Source organism: Xenopus laevis, chromosome 8L, assembly GCF_017654675.1.
Source record: "Xenopus laevis strain J_2021 chromosome 8L, Xenopus_laevis_v10.1, whole genome shotgun sequence".
NCBI classification, from domain to species: Eukaryota; Metazoa; Chordata; class Amphibia; order Anura; family Pipidae; genus Xenopus; species Xenopus laevis.
The window spans coordinates 84,068,786-84,086,002 of record NC_054385.1 but is presented as its reverse complement, the minus strand read 5'-3'; the positions used below and the strand labels follow the sequence as shown (position 1 = coordinate 84,086,002).

General features: G+C 36.5%; 2 protein-coding genes across 2 annotated transcripts in view; one reads left to right on the top strand and one right to left on the bottom strand.

Annotated features, from left to right (window-relative positions):
* The window catches only part of klhdc1.L (kelch domain containing 1 L homeolog), a 42,958-nt gene that overhangs the window by 8,694 nt on the left and 17,047 nt on the right, over window positions 1–17,217 (top strand). The window lies entirely within an intron of this gene.
* Window positions 1,087–16,501, bottom strand: pole2.L (polymerase (DNA directed), epsilon 2, accessory subunit L homeolog). Its single transcript, NM_001090314.1, is given in 19 exon segments — window positions 1,087–1,260; window positions 1,524–1,591; window positions 2,608–2,784; window positions 3,021–3,129; window positions 3,211–3,288; window positions 3,882–3,941; window positions 4,611–4,665; window positions 5,788–5,877; window positions 6,580–6,752; window positions 8,100–8,172; window positions 8,259–8,307; window positions 9,478–9,534; window positions 10,205–10,288; window positions 11,839–11,913; window positions 12,423–12,516; window positions 12,856–12,933; window positions 13,879–13,954; window positions 14,380–14,480; window positions 16,386–16,501. Coding segments are annotated over 19 exon segments (1,584 nt in total). The 5' UTR covers window positions 16,454–16,501; the 3' UTR covers window positions 1,087–1,241.

The following is a 17,217-nucleotide window of genomic DNA, read 5'->3' as shown; positions in this document are numbered from 1 at the left end:
TTTAGTGGGTTGGTGGGGGCTGTTTGGGCCCCTCGGTAATTGGAATGCCAGGGCCTATTTTAACTCCCAGTCCAGACCTCCTCAAAGCGGACTCCATTACTGTATATAATGTATAAAGAAAAGAAAAAAAAAACAAAGAATCACAGTGGCACAACAGGATGTAAACGCCTTCAAGAACCCCCGCACAACAATTATTTCTAAACAGAGTATAATTTGGTTCTATTTTTATTATATAGCAGCAATTCTAAGGACTATGGGCTGATGCCAGGATGTATCAGAGTGAAGGTGGTTTATTTATTTATTTTTTATAAAATCAGACTTCATCAATCAAAAGTTTTTCGGAATTTATTAAACCCCAAGGATGAAAGTGTCTGAATCTGGCATCTCAGACCTGCCGAGATATAAGTCAATGCGACAAGTCCCAATGATTTATTTGATGTGCGCTGGGTTTCATGCAATACCCCAAAGTTTTTGGGTGAAAATTCCAAAAAAAGTGAAATTTGTGAAAATCGGATGAAAGCTAATTTTTGGGAATGTATAATAAGCGTAAAAAAACCAGAGCAGATTTGATCGGAGTTTGTAGCAGAAAATAGAGATAAATTTGGACTTTGATAAATAACCCCCAAAATGTTTGGAAGGTGCACAACCACTTTAACAGTATTTCTAACCTCCTGCATTATCCCATACCCCCTAGCCTGGAGTTATTTATTCTTTATTTATAAAGAACAGACATATTCTGCAGCACTTTACAAAGACTGCTGAATTCTAACTGCAGCTTAATCAGAGGTATCCTCCGAGTACCATCCTTGGAATGAGACTGCTGCACTGCAAATCCTCTGATAAGATCTGCCATATATAATCTCATTCACTCAGCTCTTTTATATACCGCATTACTGCCAATTATGTTTTTCCCTGCCAGTAACCTCAATATTCATAACCAAGTGAGGGTCACAAGAAAGGGATAGAAGTTACAAATACTTATTTATAACGCAAAGGCACAAACACAGCCAGTTTTAAACAGTGAGTGTTAAAGGTTGTATTAAAGATGGTTATAGAGATGGAGTGGGGTCAGAAGTTTTTTTTTTTCCATTAATTTTATTACAAAAATGTTTTGATACAATAAAGCAATAAAATACTTTTCAGCAGTATTCTCTTAAAAAACTTTTTTTTTATTTTTTTTAACAGAACTGAATTAGTAAAATCCTCTGGCACAGCAGTGTTCTGTAATTTTCACAGTAAAATCAAAGATTCTGAAGTTTGCTAAAACAGGAGGAGAAAAAAAAAAATAAGATTTAGGACCATGTATAACATGAATGAACTCTTAGTATACTGTAGATGGGATTTATCTATGTGCCAGGTCTTTTCAATAAATACAGTGTGTGTATTTTTTAATATATATATATATATATAGAAAACAGCAGCTGTAATACCCCGCTGCAATCTATTAAATTGCAGAGTTTGTATTTAGTAATAGTTGTTATCAATAAATAAATAGTGGATTGCATTTTAGCATGACTCGTTACCTGTCTTCAGCTGTTTTGCTGGAGGGATAGTAGACCTTGAAGGAAAACCCACTTCTTGGAAATGATCCCTATAGAAAAATTGGAGATGAAATAAGAAACTGCAACTCTATAACTGTGTATAAACAAGGTTGAAAAACCTGTTAACACAGAAGGTAATATAAAGTCTTCAACAAAATTCTAAATGTATTTCTTAATTCTATATATAGATACATATTTATTTTCCAAAACACACATCTATATACAAAATAGTTTTGTGTGTATGTGGTTACACACTTCTGAAGGTTCTAAAAGTATTGTCTTGTCCTTATAGAAGTAAAGTGGGTTGATACCAATTACACCATTACCTGCCTGTGCCACTGCTTCTGTCCCGATTAGAAGCCAAAAATCTGTAGTTTCTGTGAGAGTTGTGGACAAATCAGGCTCAAAACCGCAGGTACTTTGCTGCAAGGTTTATTAAACACAACATGTTTCGAGCATTGTGGCTCTTTGTCAAGTGTTAACACTTGACAAAGAGCCACAATGCTCGAAACATGTTGTGTTTAATAAACCTTGCAGCAAAGTACCTGCGGTTTTGAGCCTGACTTGTCCTTATAGAAGCTGCTGTGTTCCTCCAGAGCTCAGTGCCATGACAGGACAGAGGAAGGTTTGAACGCAACAAAATTACAGTTAGAATGGATCATGATATTAAAGGGGGCTATACCCCCTTTAATATCATGATCCATTCTAACTGTAATTTTGAACTGCCGGCTTTAATTTTATGGCAACAATTTTCAACAGACACACATAGCTATCTATTCTTAATAAAGTATTTAAATAAGATGGCAAGACCGTCTCTTATACAACAGACCACCATAGCCATTTAAAAAAAACAAAAAAACAACCCTTTCTAGAATTTTCATGCACTTTTGCCCTATAAAAGAAAAATTAACTGCCCACACGAACACCTAGGAAGCACATGCACTGTCTTACTTAAGTAGAGTGGGAGAATGTGACTGAAGGTGTCCCCACTGTGGTATCTAATATTCCTCATCCAACAGAAAACTAAAACTAGAAATCAGACCATTTGTACAGATCTTTGCCTTACAGGGTTGATGGTCAGACATTCTGTGTTGGTGATGGTGAATGGATCATATTTATCAGCGATGACAACCAAGTCTGGTAGCGGATACAACCTCAGAGCATAATCATATGCCCAGTATACAGGGCTAACAAATGGAGGGAGAGGAGTCAAATGTCCTTGGGATAAGATGGTTTTGACAAACTGGAAAGATAAAAATATGAGACACTGGCAAATTATAGATGTGCTAAGAAACCGTTTATAAATGTACAATTATTTTATTTCATACCATTTTTTATCACTAAACTTGGGCATTTTTATAAACAAAATGTTTTTCGTTTTCTAAACCTTAAAAATGGTAGGTATTACAGAGCAAAGGAAATTGAATACAAAAAACCCTAAAGGTTCCATTTAGTAGCCCAAGTGGTCTGAACACTTACATGGCTAGGAATATCCAAACTGCTGTTGGGAAAACGAACACAATTTCTGCACATTTTATTTACCAAATCTTCACGGAAAACAACAATTTCCTGTGTACAGTACTGGATCCTAAATCAAAGAAAAAAACTACATGTATTACACTTTGATACAGATCTTCAGTGATTAGAGCAGGCCGATGAATATTCATACCTGCAGGGATTTGTAGTAAAAATGGAGAATGGTACTCGTTGGCGGAATTCTTCAGTGATATGATCAGCAATTGGAGGTCTGCAATATAAATGTAATCATGAAGGTTTTCTTAGCTAATCTGGGGTCTTAGAAAAAATTAGCAAAATAATGGTGCCCTTTTTTTTTAGAACTATAGAAATGAACAAGAAAATCCATGACAAGGTGATAATACCATATAGCTAAAATCAATTGTAAAGGAACAAGGATATGTAGAACACTGTAGTATTTTCACAAACTTATTTTATCTTGTGACCTTGCTTTCTAGCCAAAACACCTTTAGAAGTCCTGGTCTAGTCTTCTCTCTCATGTCTAAGGGCATTGACACATGGGAAGTTGTCACCCGCAATAATCTCGACTACAGTGAGTGGCAATATGTCCTATGTTTCCTCTCCACCAGCGGGGAAACATGCGGCACAGCTACTTTCCGAACCTTGCAAGGAAACTTCAGATTGAATTGCCCTACATATGCTTCCCCAAAAGTGATTCACATGTTAGCTGGGTGTCTCCTTACTTACATAGAAACATGATTATATTTTCCAGCTGCAAGTGTTCAGAATTAAAGCTTTCACTATCACAGATAAGAATACAATACAATGCAAATAGCCATAGCAAATGATCACATTTTACTATACCTTGGTAAAATGAAACCAGGGCCTGGGTCTTCAGGGCCAGGTACAAAAACAAATCGACTGCTGTTAACACAGAAAAATATATGTATTAATATAAATGAAAGTAGTTAACTAGAAAATATAGTACTACCCTCTATAACAAGCTACACATTTTTGAGGAAAAAAAAAATCTTTTTGCTAGATAAGTGATTTTCAAACTGCTCAGCAAAGAGCTCACAAAAATGTTAGAAGTTTGTTTACTGATGCTGCATTGTAGTTACTGGCCAAAGAGGTCTGAAAAATTGCCAGAGTGGCAGTTAATACAGATTTTGTACCATCAGAACAAAAAAAAAAAAAGTTTGACATACTGCTCACAAAGGTAACACTACCTCAACTAGAAGACTCCAGAGGCTAAGCTGAATGGAGCAAAAACACACACACAAATATTAATGTATGTTTGATAGATATCATGGCCATGCTAGATTTATAATACATTTTAGTACCTTTCAGCTTTCGGAGCAGATGATAATCATTGCAAGGGAGAAAATATATAATTAAAACCCACCCGTGTCTGTTCACACAGTAAGTTGGCTTCAAAGTTTGAGTCACTGTGACAACAGACCCCAGATCTAATTTTTTTTGGGTGGAGGTGGAGTGGGTCATAACAAATGGCTACCAGACAATGGGAGGCTATGGATAATTAGATATATATTTTTTATTTCACTGTTCAGCAAAAACCTGACGCGCTCATACCTTTTATGTATATTTGGATATTCACATATTATATCTGCCAGTATTTTAAATGAATCTGAAAAAAATACAAGTTAAATATAGATTACTAAATAAGCAAAGTTTACATTCAATTCTTAATATCCCTCATCAGAACAAAAGTGACAAATGCTTAGTTCATATAAATTGCATTACTATATAGTTATCAATGTTGCATTCAGAACTAGCCATAGCCTATAACTTTAGAGTCCATCAAGCCAGAGAAAAATCTAAAATGTATAAAAAGTTCCTTGCATGAAAATAAAAATCAAACAGTCTGGGTAGACAGCTATGCTCATTGGCAGGTACATTGTAGTGTAAACATTTACATACATTGGGGTCTTAATCAGACTGACCGGTTAAGGGTAGTGTTTACTGCTACCCATCAAAAACATGTTGCTCTCTGACCGCTTGGATGTTGCTCCCAGTGGCCACAAAATTGGTGTTTAATTTTGAATTTCTGGCTAGAAGGCAAGTTTTAGTTGTATAAAAATGTGTACTGCCAAACAGAGGCTCCTGTAGGCTGCAAGCCCACATAGGGGCTACCAATTGGCAATAACATTCCATATTTCGTACCACAAGGAACTTCTTGCATGATTATGTTTCTCTCAAACTTATTTTACATTTAAATGTGGCTCACGGGTAGAAAAGTTTGGGGACCCCTGATATACACCCTCACAGTGGTGACAGACTACATCACTATTTTATGGTTATCTGGACAGTGTATGCATGAGCTATTTATATTGAATTTAGCTTAGCCCTGACTTAGTCGTAACGTGTAGCGATATATACTTATGATCAATGTACACCAACCTTATTATTTAGATTAGTATTTGGTTGCTGCAAGATTATGGGGCATATTTATTATGTGGTGTAAATAATGGCGGAATAATTCTCCGCACATTGCTAGGCATCTCAGTGTAAAAAATGGCGTCGTTTTTGTCACTTTTTCTCTAAGCAACTTCCACAGGAACTTAATTAGAACGGTCTGAAGCAGTGTAAAATAACGAAGCATTTATTTTACACAGCTTTTCTGGCACATTTAGTTTTACACAGCATAATAAATAGGCCCCTAAATGGCTAATATATACATGGCTGCTATGTCACAGATAATTTGTTTCCTTACATTAGTACACTTGAATTCTTTCATTATTCTAGGTACCTTTTAATGATTGGATATGATTTTTTCCGTAAGGTGCAGAAGAAAAGTTTCCACAGAATATAAAACAGGTTGGTGGTGCTGTGGAGTAACCTGTAAAGGCAAAACATTTTTAGCTGTAGCAAGTCCAAATTTACAAAGCTAAAAACACAGAGACTGTTTCTTAGAGATGAAGGAGAATAGCAAGGGATGGAAAGATAGAAAAAGTTATAGAAAGAGGAGGGACAATATGGTTTTCCAATAACACAGACAATGCATATAGTTAATCCAGGATTTGGTTTGGGATTCGGCCAGGATTCTGCCTTTTTCAGCAGGATTCGGCCGAATCCTTCTGCCCAGCCGAACCATATCCAAAAAACTAATTTGCATATGAAAATTAGGGGCAGGGAGGGAAAACAAAACAAGGAATTTAAAAAAAATTCCCATTCCCACCCCTAATTTGCATATGTTCAGTTCGGTATTCGGCCAAATCTTGCACAAAGGATTCGGAGGTTCGGCCAAATCCAAAATAGTGGATTCAGTGCATCCCTACTATGTGTGAATGTGATAGAACAGATTGTAAGTTCTACTGGAGCAGGGACTAATGTGAATGATGTATAATCTTTTTAAAGTGATGCATGTGTCATGAAATAAATAAAGCAAATAAATAACGTGTGTCAGCCGCAAGACAACAGTTAATGAAAAATCAATCACTAGTGAAACTGTTAAGAGGAATAAGGAATGATAAAGGGGTTATAGTATAGGTGTAACGTTACAAAAGTAAAAATTAGTAATAAATGTAACTTTGTGATGTACCTGAAAACATTGTGTGAAGTTTTTCTGTAACTTCAACTTGATCTAACCATAAATCAGATAAAAATACAAGCATGGCATCTTCATTTTCCTCTTCCAACTGCCGTAGTTTGACTGAAGCTTTTACTGATGTAGAAGAAGGTCCCCCAAAAAAATTCATGTTACCATAATAAGCCCTTGAATAGAAGATAGCACAAAGTTACCCTTCACCATTTTACCTGGGCTCAGATTACAGCAGGGAGGAGGGAAGGGAGAGGAGCAAACTGAGCATGCTCAAGCCCTGAAGGCTAAAAACAGGAAGTTTGATAGAGATGCCCATGTATACACAATAAAAAGGAAATAAATGCTGTGTTTCTTTTGACAGAAAACAGCATTATTTTGAGGGTTTACTGGTGTATTTATATAGACCTTTCTGATAAAGCTTACTTAGTTTTAGCCTTTCCTTCTCCTTTAAAGATTCTGTACGGTTTCTGAAATAATCAAGTTTACAAACCCTGCATGTAGAGACATGATGTCTAGTGATTTTAAAAGAGTGAGCTCTAATACATCGTCTAGGCAAAAGGCCCCCCCTAAAAAGATAAATTGGATCTAACAGTCAATAAATATCTGACACCCAACTGCTGCAACAAGAGAATCAAGAGAAATAGATGCTGAGAGAGGAATAGTGAAGATTAACTTGATTATTTCAGAAACAATGCAGAATATTTATTTGATTGAATTTATAAAGTTTCTTATTTCAATATGATGAATCTTATATTAATTTTAACAATAGTTCCTTTAAAAAAAAAATACAGGTTTCCTTTTTTGTAAACATTATTTTGCATTTAGAGCTTTATCATCAGAGTACAGCAGCTTCCATACTACTCTGCATACCAAAATTATTCACAGACTACAATAAAAAGTCCCCACAGTAGCAAATGTATGATTTAAAATGTAATGTTTGCTTTTTACAAGGAGCAATTGATAGAAGTGACCTTTATAGAGTTTGAATAGCACAATCTGCTTCATTACATACAGTATATGGAATTACTTTTTTTTGTTGACCTTGTTGTCAACCATATGTCTAGTCATAGCAGAAAACCAATAAAAGGAGAAATCAACCTGTGGGGAAAAAAAACCTACCCCAACACCCCAGGTAGCCCTCCCTCCCCGGGGGATATGCCCCATACTCCATACTTACCCCTCGGCGCAGATTCTTCCAGCGAAGTTCCACACGTCCATCTTCCGGCTCCTGCAAGCTGACTGAGAGATCGGTATTTCTAGGCATGCGCAGTTGGAGCAGTTTGCCAGTCTGCTACAACTGCGTATGCGCGGAATTACACGGAAATTGTTGATCTCTCAGTCATCTTACCGGGGAGCCGGAAGATGGACGCGTGGAACTTTGCTGGAAGAATCTGTGCCGAGGGGTAAGTAAGGGGCATCTCCCGGGTGGGGGGGTGTAGTTAGCCTGGGGGGAGGGGTTTTTCCCCACACAGGTTGATTTCTCCTTTAAACGTAGACAACAACAAAAGCATAATGCTCACCTTGTAGTACTGGAAGGTTCAGTGGGGGGAAAGCCAAAAGCATTGATATGAAAAACTTTGTCTTCATACCAACCTTAAAAAAAAAAAAAAAAAAAAAAAGATGATAAAGAAAAACCACCATATTCAGAACCAATGTGGAATTAATGTGAAAGGGCTTACCTTCAGCTAAAACAAAGCATGACTCTGTGTACAGACCACTGTGAAACTGGTGCACTGGAGTCAAGAAAGAGTAGGCATCTCATTTAAAAATACACATTCTATCTCTAGTAGTTAGTAGAAAAAATCCTGCATCACCTTCCCATCATGTACTGATTTTGAAACACAGCCCAACAGTAAGCATGCATAGGGCTACTTACAATAATTTAGTAACAGGGACAAAAGTCTGCCCTCTCCAATGCATCCCCCATACAAATCAAACAACTGCTCATTGCTTTTTGTTTCTCTAAATGACCTATTTTACATGGGCAAACTCTTATCCATGTAACAAGCTGCTGAGTAAAAATGGATGAATTTAAAAAAAGGCTACATGGCACAGGTTAAATAGTGGATAACAGATAACACCATTTTGTTCTACAGAGATTATCTGCTATCTGCTGTGTAACCTGAATCTTTTCTCCTTTGAATTGCTGCCCCCTTTGCTACACAGCAGTTTATTTATGTAAACAATATTTGTGTTTCTGAAGCAAACAGCAGTTTTACCAGTGCAGGGCAACTCAGCATTTTAATTGTATTACTTTAAAACACTAATTTTTTTGATGTTACTGTTCCTTTAAATAATCCCATCCATAATTTTAAAAATGTGAATGCTTTCAGTGAAACACTGGAAAAAGCCTTCTACAAACCTAAAAATTACATACGACTATGAAGAGCAATCCGATAATCTTTCTGTGCATACAATGTTATAGATACATACAAGGTCAGTAGATAAAGAGGCAAAAGCAAATGGTGGGAACTTTACTAGTGAAAATGGCATTTGAGCCGTCTACTTATAAAGCTTACTTAAAGTAACTAACACTGGTAAAACTGACCTGTTTGCTACAGAAACACTACTATAGTTCATATAAACAAGCTGCTGTGTAGCAATGACAGAAATTTAAAAAAAGGCTATATGGCACAGGTTAAATAGTGTATAACATAACACCATTGTGTTCTACAGAGCTTATCTGCTGTCTAACCTGGGCCATATACACACGTGCGTGCGTGCGGTTTCCCTTTTTTACTTTAAAACAATTCTAAAAGATTGTTTTGCAACATGCTTCTAGTAGATGCTGCTGGTGTGAATCTAGTACTGAAAGGACTAATACAGCTATGTTTCAGGTACCATAAAATATCCACTCTCCAGTTTTTAGGCCAAGGTTAAAGTAATATGAAAGGATATTGCATTGGTGAGATCAAGCTGTACTGCTCCAGTTGGATCCTCCAAGAAATATTTTCCCTTTAACGAAAAGGAATGATGTGTAAATGCTTTGATTTTCAGCTTGATATAGAATTAGCACATACAAAGGCCACTAAGTTGCTGGTCTGAAAAGGCAGAGTTAGCTGCTTGTATAGCTTGGATGTGGCCACACTCCCAACCACCTGAATTTCTAACTAATCTCCTCATTTCCTAATCATAGCTCACAATATCTGCATCTCTAATAGTTTCTCTGACAACTTTGTGTCAAAACAGAGTAAATGAGCATAGAAGCAGAACTAGACACTCATGGGTCTGGGGACAAAACATGCAACCAGACCCTGAAACTACTGCTGCATCCTACAGACAACAAGACCTATAGGTAACTTTTAATGTAAATTAATATTTTGAAAATAAACATTTTAGTGTCAGTATAACTTAGGGTTGCCACATTTAAAAAAAAAAAAAAAAATTACCGGCCAGTGGTGGGAGCGGGAACTAAAGGGGTGGGCCATGACGCAAAAAGGGGCGGTCCACATCGCCAGAAGATGAAGAAAATGGCACTTGGTGATTACACAAGCATTAACATTTTTAAACCAGTTGGAAAATAGTAACCTGAAGTTTAGCCACCCGTCTGACTTAAATACTCATAGTGATGCAGAACTATAGCTCCCAGCTTTGCTAGGAGAAAAATTCAAGGAATTTGCCCTACCTCTTTCATCTGGGTTATCATTCCCAGGACAATCACTTCACCCACTTTAGCAGTGTTTCCTAGAAGGGTTTCCACTGTTTTAAGCTAAAAATAAAACATTTTATTAAATCGGTTTCAGATGATGCATTTAGCATATTTTCAAGCAACTTACCATATAAAAATTTTCAAAGGGATGTTCATCCACCATTATATTAAATTTATTTTGGCACAAGTGACCTTTTTTATTTATCCTCAATGGTTTTTAAGAGTTCCGGTTTTGTCCGTTTCTTGCCTGCAACTGAAAATGCTCTCTGCCAACTAGAACACTATGGAATTCAGAATGTACTGGTCACTCTCCCACAGGACAAAGCATATTTAAAAAGCCCTATCAAAAAGATTCTCATTAGAGGGGCAATATAAAGCAGTTATAAAGAGTTCAAAGAGTAAGAATTCCCTAATTTTTTTAAAAAAATGTTATGATTCTTCAGCACATTTATGGGAGGACAAAATACCCCACCAAGTAACACCACCTCGACTTGGCTATGCCCATGTAAATTAACTAAATACATATAGTTATAATCACTTAGTTTTTCTGGGTTAGCAATTGCTGTGTGTTTTCACAGACATTGGATTCTGCAAATGAAGCAAGAAATAGAGCTCCCTTTCCCAGACAGAATGCAGTTGTATTTATTGGTTGAAGCCAAAGCCGTCCTTACTGCTTTCTTTCTTGTCATGACTTAGGCAGTGTTAGTTAGGCACGGTTAGCACAATGGCATTTTGCAAGTTGAAGAACTTTCAATAGTAAAGTTACAATAATTTTTTAATTTGTATATTGTAAATATGTTCTAAATTACTAGATCAGCTTAAGTAATGCAACTTTAGCAGAGAAACGTTTCCTTTAAACTAGGAATGCACCAAACTCACTATTTGGGATTCAGCTGAATCCCCAAATCCTTTGTGAAAGATTTGGCCGAACACCGAACCGAATCTGAATTGGCATTTGCAAATTAGGGTCAGGAAAGGAAAGTGGAATTTTTTTTTTTAACTTACTTGTTTTGTTATGAAAAGTGACAAGATTTCCCTCCCGGCCCCTAACTTACATATGCAAATTAGGATTTGGTTCAACCAGGCACAAGTATTTGGCTGAATCCAATACTGCTGAAAAAGGCCGAATCCTGGCTAAATCCCAAACCAAATCCTGGATTTGGTGCATCCCTACTTTAAACTCAAGAAACAAGATAGCGCTAAGAGAAGAAGGCCTGTTAATATAGCGTTTATAATCTTTAGCGCAACAAATTCTCCTGATTTGGAGGGGGAAGATATATTTTTAAAAGACACCACTGTTCCCTGTCAGTGCAGAGAAACATCTGAGTGGATGGAAGGACATTGGCTTCTGTCTGAAGGACAAACGCAAGCAGAGAGAAACAGACTACCCCTCATGTGACGTCAGCCTAATGTATAAGAAAAACAAGTTAACAATTATTAATACTAACTTGTATAACAAGAGAGAATAATTATATGAGGACAGGATTCTATTGATCCCAAATGACAGCAGGATGGAACCAAATACATTAAATAGTATAAACCATTGTCCCTCACCATTTAAACTGATACAGAAGACTGATGACTGCACAGATGTTTTTACACTAACTTGCCTGAAATTTGCTCCTGCTTTCATCAGGATGTGAACCAATGACAGGAGGAGTAAACAGTTCATGTCTGTGAGTTCTCTGTAAGTTAAAATAAAAAAAAAAACAAGGTTTCATTAGTTTCAATCTAATCAGTTACACTAAATCCAACAATAATACAGAAACCTAAGTTACTCAAGAAGTATGTCACACCGTGTCAGAATATAACAAAGAACAATTGTAACGTAAAATATAAAACAGGGTCTCAACAAGTGATGTTGACAATGGGCCAAAACCTGGAGGTCAGGTGGGTTGGGAAAAAAAATGTCCGCCACTTCTTTCAGCCCCTGGCCTAAAGGACGATGTTTAAAAGTTTCTCAGGAAACAACTTTTTTTTTTTTCATGTAATTATTTAAAGTGCAGACATGATCTAAGAGAATGCATATCTATAAGGTTATGTGACTCTTGGCAACTATGTGGCAATTTTTGGTTCACAGATGATGCAATTAGTTTTTTTCTAAAAAATTTTTTTGCAGATTATGAAATGAAAAAATATGTGTAAACTGAATTAGAAATGAAGAATGTTTGCAGTGGGTGAAAGCATACTTTACCTGCTGCAAGATTGTGTAACGCTCACGAAAAAGCTCAGCTTTGTCTCTTGCCCTTCCAAAGAGATTGGGTGATGGGAGAGTAGTCATTTTCAGGCTGCAGAGTAAACAAATGAAAACTTTACAACCACAACAGAGTACACAGCGCTCCCTCTTATATAGACCGCCACCAAAATCTTTATAGCACTAACCTCACTGATCAGTAAATTGTACAACAAAGGCATTTATATCAAATAAGTTAATGGAGACTTCTTTACAATGCCATAATGTGCATTTCAAACTATAACATATATAAAAAGAAAGTTTTTCCTAAATAGCTCAAAAGACAGTTCATTAAACATATTTAAATATAGCTCAATATTTAGATAAGACAAATCTACTACATGGGGAATGGAGCTATTATACAATAAGCGACTGTCACTTGCATACAACTTACGGAAGGAATTTCTTTCTTTCTGAGTTGTAGACGTATCGAGGTATGTCAAAAGCACCAATAATATTGAAAATATGCTCACTAGAAGTAGAAAAGTAAATGTGAATTTTCACTAGTTCTAAAGTCAAAGCCTTAGGTATGTAAAATATTACTACAACATATGTTTATTTATGGTTTCATCAACTTCAATATAAAAGTAAATAAATAGGTTTCAAATACTGATAAGAATGCAAACCTCAATTTCCTTATTAAAAGGAAGCGTGAATAATGGACTACGATAACGAGGCATTTAGATTCTAGGCTTCAAACGCAGACCTGACAAACAAAAAGTTGTTGGATAGTTTCTAGGTTTGACTCTTAGTTGTTTCAAACTGCAGCAGAACCCCCATTTTACGTTTACCAGGGGACGAGAAAAAATGAGTGTAAAAACCAGGAAATGTTTAGTAAAGAAATGTATTAGGTGGGACTACAAAAGACAATTTATACTTAGGGAAAGCATTAAATCAGGGGATGTAAAATGGAGTTTTTTTAAAAACTTTTATTGTGTTATTTTTTTTGCATAGTTACATGGTATATTACTTGGTGTGTCTCCTGCCATAAAATGCTTCAAGTCATTCTGCACTTAAAGGGATTGTCCAGGAGCAGATCATTAAAAGGGCATCATCGATATAATCTATGTTGATACCAAAATACTTGTTGTTCTTTGTTTAATAACCATGCTACATTTTTTATGCCATGGTAATCCACATTACAGAAAGGCCACCAATATGGAAAACACCAAATACCAAGCATTGCAGATAATAGATGCTATACTTGTACCTGTGTTAATACATAAACAACCTGTCAGAACACCATGATGGAACAGTTCCCTACTATAAACGAAACTCGAAATGAACAAGAAAGCATCAAAGCCTTAGATGCATTTCTTAGGGAGAAAAAAAAATTACTGAGTAAAACACACTGCACTACAAAGATCCAAAACAAATATTGGTGTACATTATCATAAATTACAGGACTTAAACCTACATGGTTTCATCACAAGTCCGGCTGCATTCCTGAACAGCTGCTTCCACTGTTGATTTCTCAATCATATTAGAGGACACTAAAGGATAAAGATAAAGCATGCACAATGTAATTCGTTTTTGTTTGTTTTTTTATCACACATTACATTTACAGATAGTACCAGTTTTGTTTTCTTGTAATGCACAGTAACCTATCAGTTATCCTTTAATGTTTTTTAAATAGTCTCAAAGCAAATAAAAATATGTGTGTGTGTCAAAAATCCCAGTAATAGACTAGTAATGGTTCCTCTGCTGACAAAATAACCTAACAAGCTTAATAAAAATAAGATTGCTAAAAAATACTCAAGGCATAGAGGCAGGCAATATATGATTGAGATCTCAGATTTTTAGATACATAAAATAAAACAGGTATGGATTTTTATTAAAAAAGGTTTTGCAAGAATCTTGGTGGGTGGGGGGTAGATCCTTAAATGTGGGAGGGTTAAAAAAAATAAAATCTACTTACAGGGCTGTTTTTCTACAGCATCTATGATGCTATCAATCACATCTTCAAGCTCCACTTCATTTACAGAACTTAAAACTTCACTTAGATATTTACTGGCCTCTCTAAAAGAGAAGAGATAAGTTGCACATACATATCACACATTTAAGACAGCTGCAAAAATATGGGTGTTGAACGGAATTAGAGCACGTTCAGCAGAATTCCCACAAATATTTGGTGCTTAGCAAAATTAAATCATTTTCGAACGCTAATCTGAAATGCTAAAAAATGGGCCCTGTAATTCAACATCTATATTTCCTGATTTCTCTGTTACTTGCAAACAACAGTCACAGAAAAACAAGAAATGTCTAAAAACAAACAGGCAGTTTACTGAAAGGTGCCCCCCACCCATTGATTATAATTGCTTACCTAATGCCCTGGGCTGATGCTCCAGTTTGCTAAAAACTGGAGGTATTTCTGTAGGATCGTATTATCTTCTTACACTTCTTTCTGCTCTATTTCAAATCCAGGCACATGTGCAGTAAAGTAAAAAAAGACAGCTTATTTCGTCCAGTGTCGGACTGGCCCACAGGGATACCAGGAAAACTCCCGGTGGGCCCAGGTGTCAGTGGGCCCTCATCCTGCTAAACTTTTTGCCTATTTCATGGCCATTCCCTATTTCTATGAGAAAAAAAGGCTTAATAGATGGGATAATAGATCATAGTATGTAAAGAAAAGAGATTAGGAGAATAGAGGTTGAGTGAGGAGAGGATGAAAATAGTAGTGAGAGTGGACTCCTAGTCTGAAGTTTTTTGATGGGCCCCCGGTCTAAGGTTTTTTGGTGGGCCCCTGGTGTCCCAGTCCGACACTGATTTCGTCTAAGTTCAGCTTTCCATTGTGTTGCACATGTGCCTGCCCAAATTGTAGTAATAGACGGCACCAGTCATTGATTTGTTGTCTTAAAATGCCTTTATTGGGACATAGGCTCTGACCCCAAACACCCGGCAACGTTTCAGACCTCTCACGGTCTTTTCTCAAGCCTGCCTGCCCAGACAGGATTGAAGAGAAGATTGAAGAAGCCAAAGAAAATGGCCTTGATCAGCTTTTTTTTATTTTTGAGCCTTTAGTTCTCCTTTAATTTTGAATTTGAGTACCCTTTGAATTACACAGAACTGATAATTGAAGAAATAGAGGGTCTAAATTATTTGCAACTCATTGCATTCTGTTTTTATTTATATTTTACACAGCACCCAACTTTTTTATTTTTTTTGAAAATGGGTTTGTATATCATTACAAAAAGTTCACAGCAAGTGAGTGCAATGAAGTGCTATGGAAATCCAAAATAAATCTTACATCGGTAGCGCGCTCTACTTTAAATGCACTTTGTGTTATGTAGTTATATTTTTAGACTTGCAAATGGACTTCAATTTTTTTTTTTTGTCATAAATTCTTCACTTTGGAATTTCAGTAGGGTTGTGGTTGCTATGTCCAAGTTACCCTAGCAACCAGATTGTGGTTTGATTTAGAGACTGGAATATGATTAGGTTAGGGCTGTTAAGAAAAAAACAATAGAAATAAAATTGGAATTGTTTTAGGTCTGTCGGGCTCAGTGAAATGAAAGAAATAGCTTGCCTTGCTTTCAATAGCAATTGTATTTACAAATAAGTATAAAACCATGAAATGTTTGTAATGACTGAATACTGCTTAGAATTAAACTCTCTTTCATTAGCCAAAAGTTATTTTTCAATAAGAGTTCCCTGCCTCCACTTCTCCCACAATTACTCTCTGGGAATATGAAAGCACTGGCTGTTTTGCTATTGATTTACATTGGGTTTATGGCTGGGACGTGCATGTTCAATACTCTTATGTACAGTCTATTGTGATTTCACAAAGCAAAGGTCCAAGAGGAGAATACAAGCAAAGCTAGCAACCAGTTAACTGCAGAGTTGCACAACAAATAATAGCGTAAAACACACTGGGCGACAAAAGCTGCAGTCGTGACACTGGCACGCAGCACCGCAAGTACTCACGCTCGTAACATCAAGCCATGCATTTTAAACGCAGAGGATACTTTGCTCTTCAGCTTGTCAGTAGCCATGTCGAAATATTCGCGCCAAGAAGCCGGAATCAGCTGACACTGACGTTGCAAGGGAGCCCTACGTAAGCTTTGCCAACTGCGCATCCGCAGGAGTCCTCCATGTTTAGTGTCACTTCTGTTACGCATGCGTGATATAGTATGACGTTTTTACGAGCAGGGGTTTCTATACATCTAAGATATCTTAAAGGGCCACAGCAGCCTTTTCACTGGGGAAGGGAGGTGGGGCAATTTGTACTAGTACTATATAAAAATAGCATTACAAAAACTAGAATCTACGTTGTGTGCAATCAAAGCTTAATGTGGTTGTCAATCCTGACTGGGTCGCACCATATTTGTGGGTCAATGTTGGGTAAAAATTATATCTAATAAGCACAGCAGTCAGAGACACACCAAAGCAGTTACAAATAAATCTCTACTCATTTGATCAGATACAGGCGTTCTTGGGCTAACATGAGCTGCTTGAAGTTTGCCCTTAAAAGAACAGTAACATCAAAAAATCAAAGTGTTTTAAAGTGATAAGCTCTGTAGAACAGAATGGTGTTATCTGTTATCCACTATTGAACCTGTGCCATATAGACTTTTTTCCATTTCTGGCATTGCTACACAGCAGCTTGTTTATATGAACTATAGTAGTGTTTCTGAAGCAAAACATCAGTTTTACCAGTGCAGGGTAACACTACATAATATTTTCATTACTTTAAAACACTTTAATTTTTTGGTGTTACTGTTCCTTTAAAGGGGTGGTTCACCTTTAAGTTGACTTT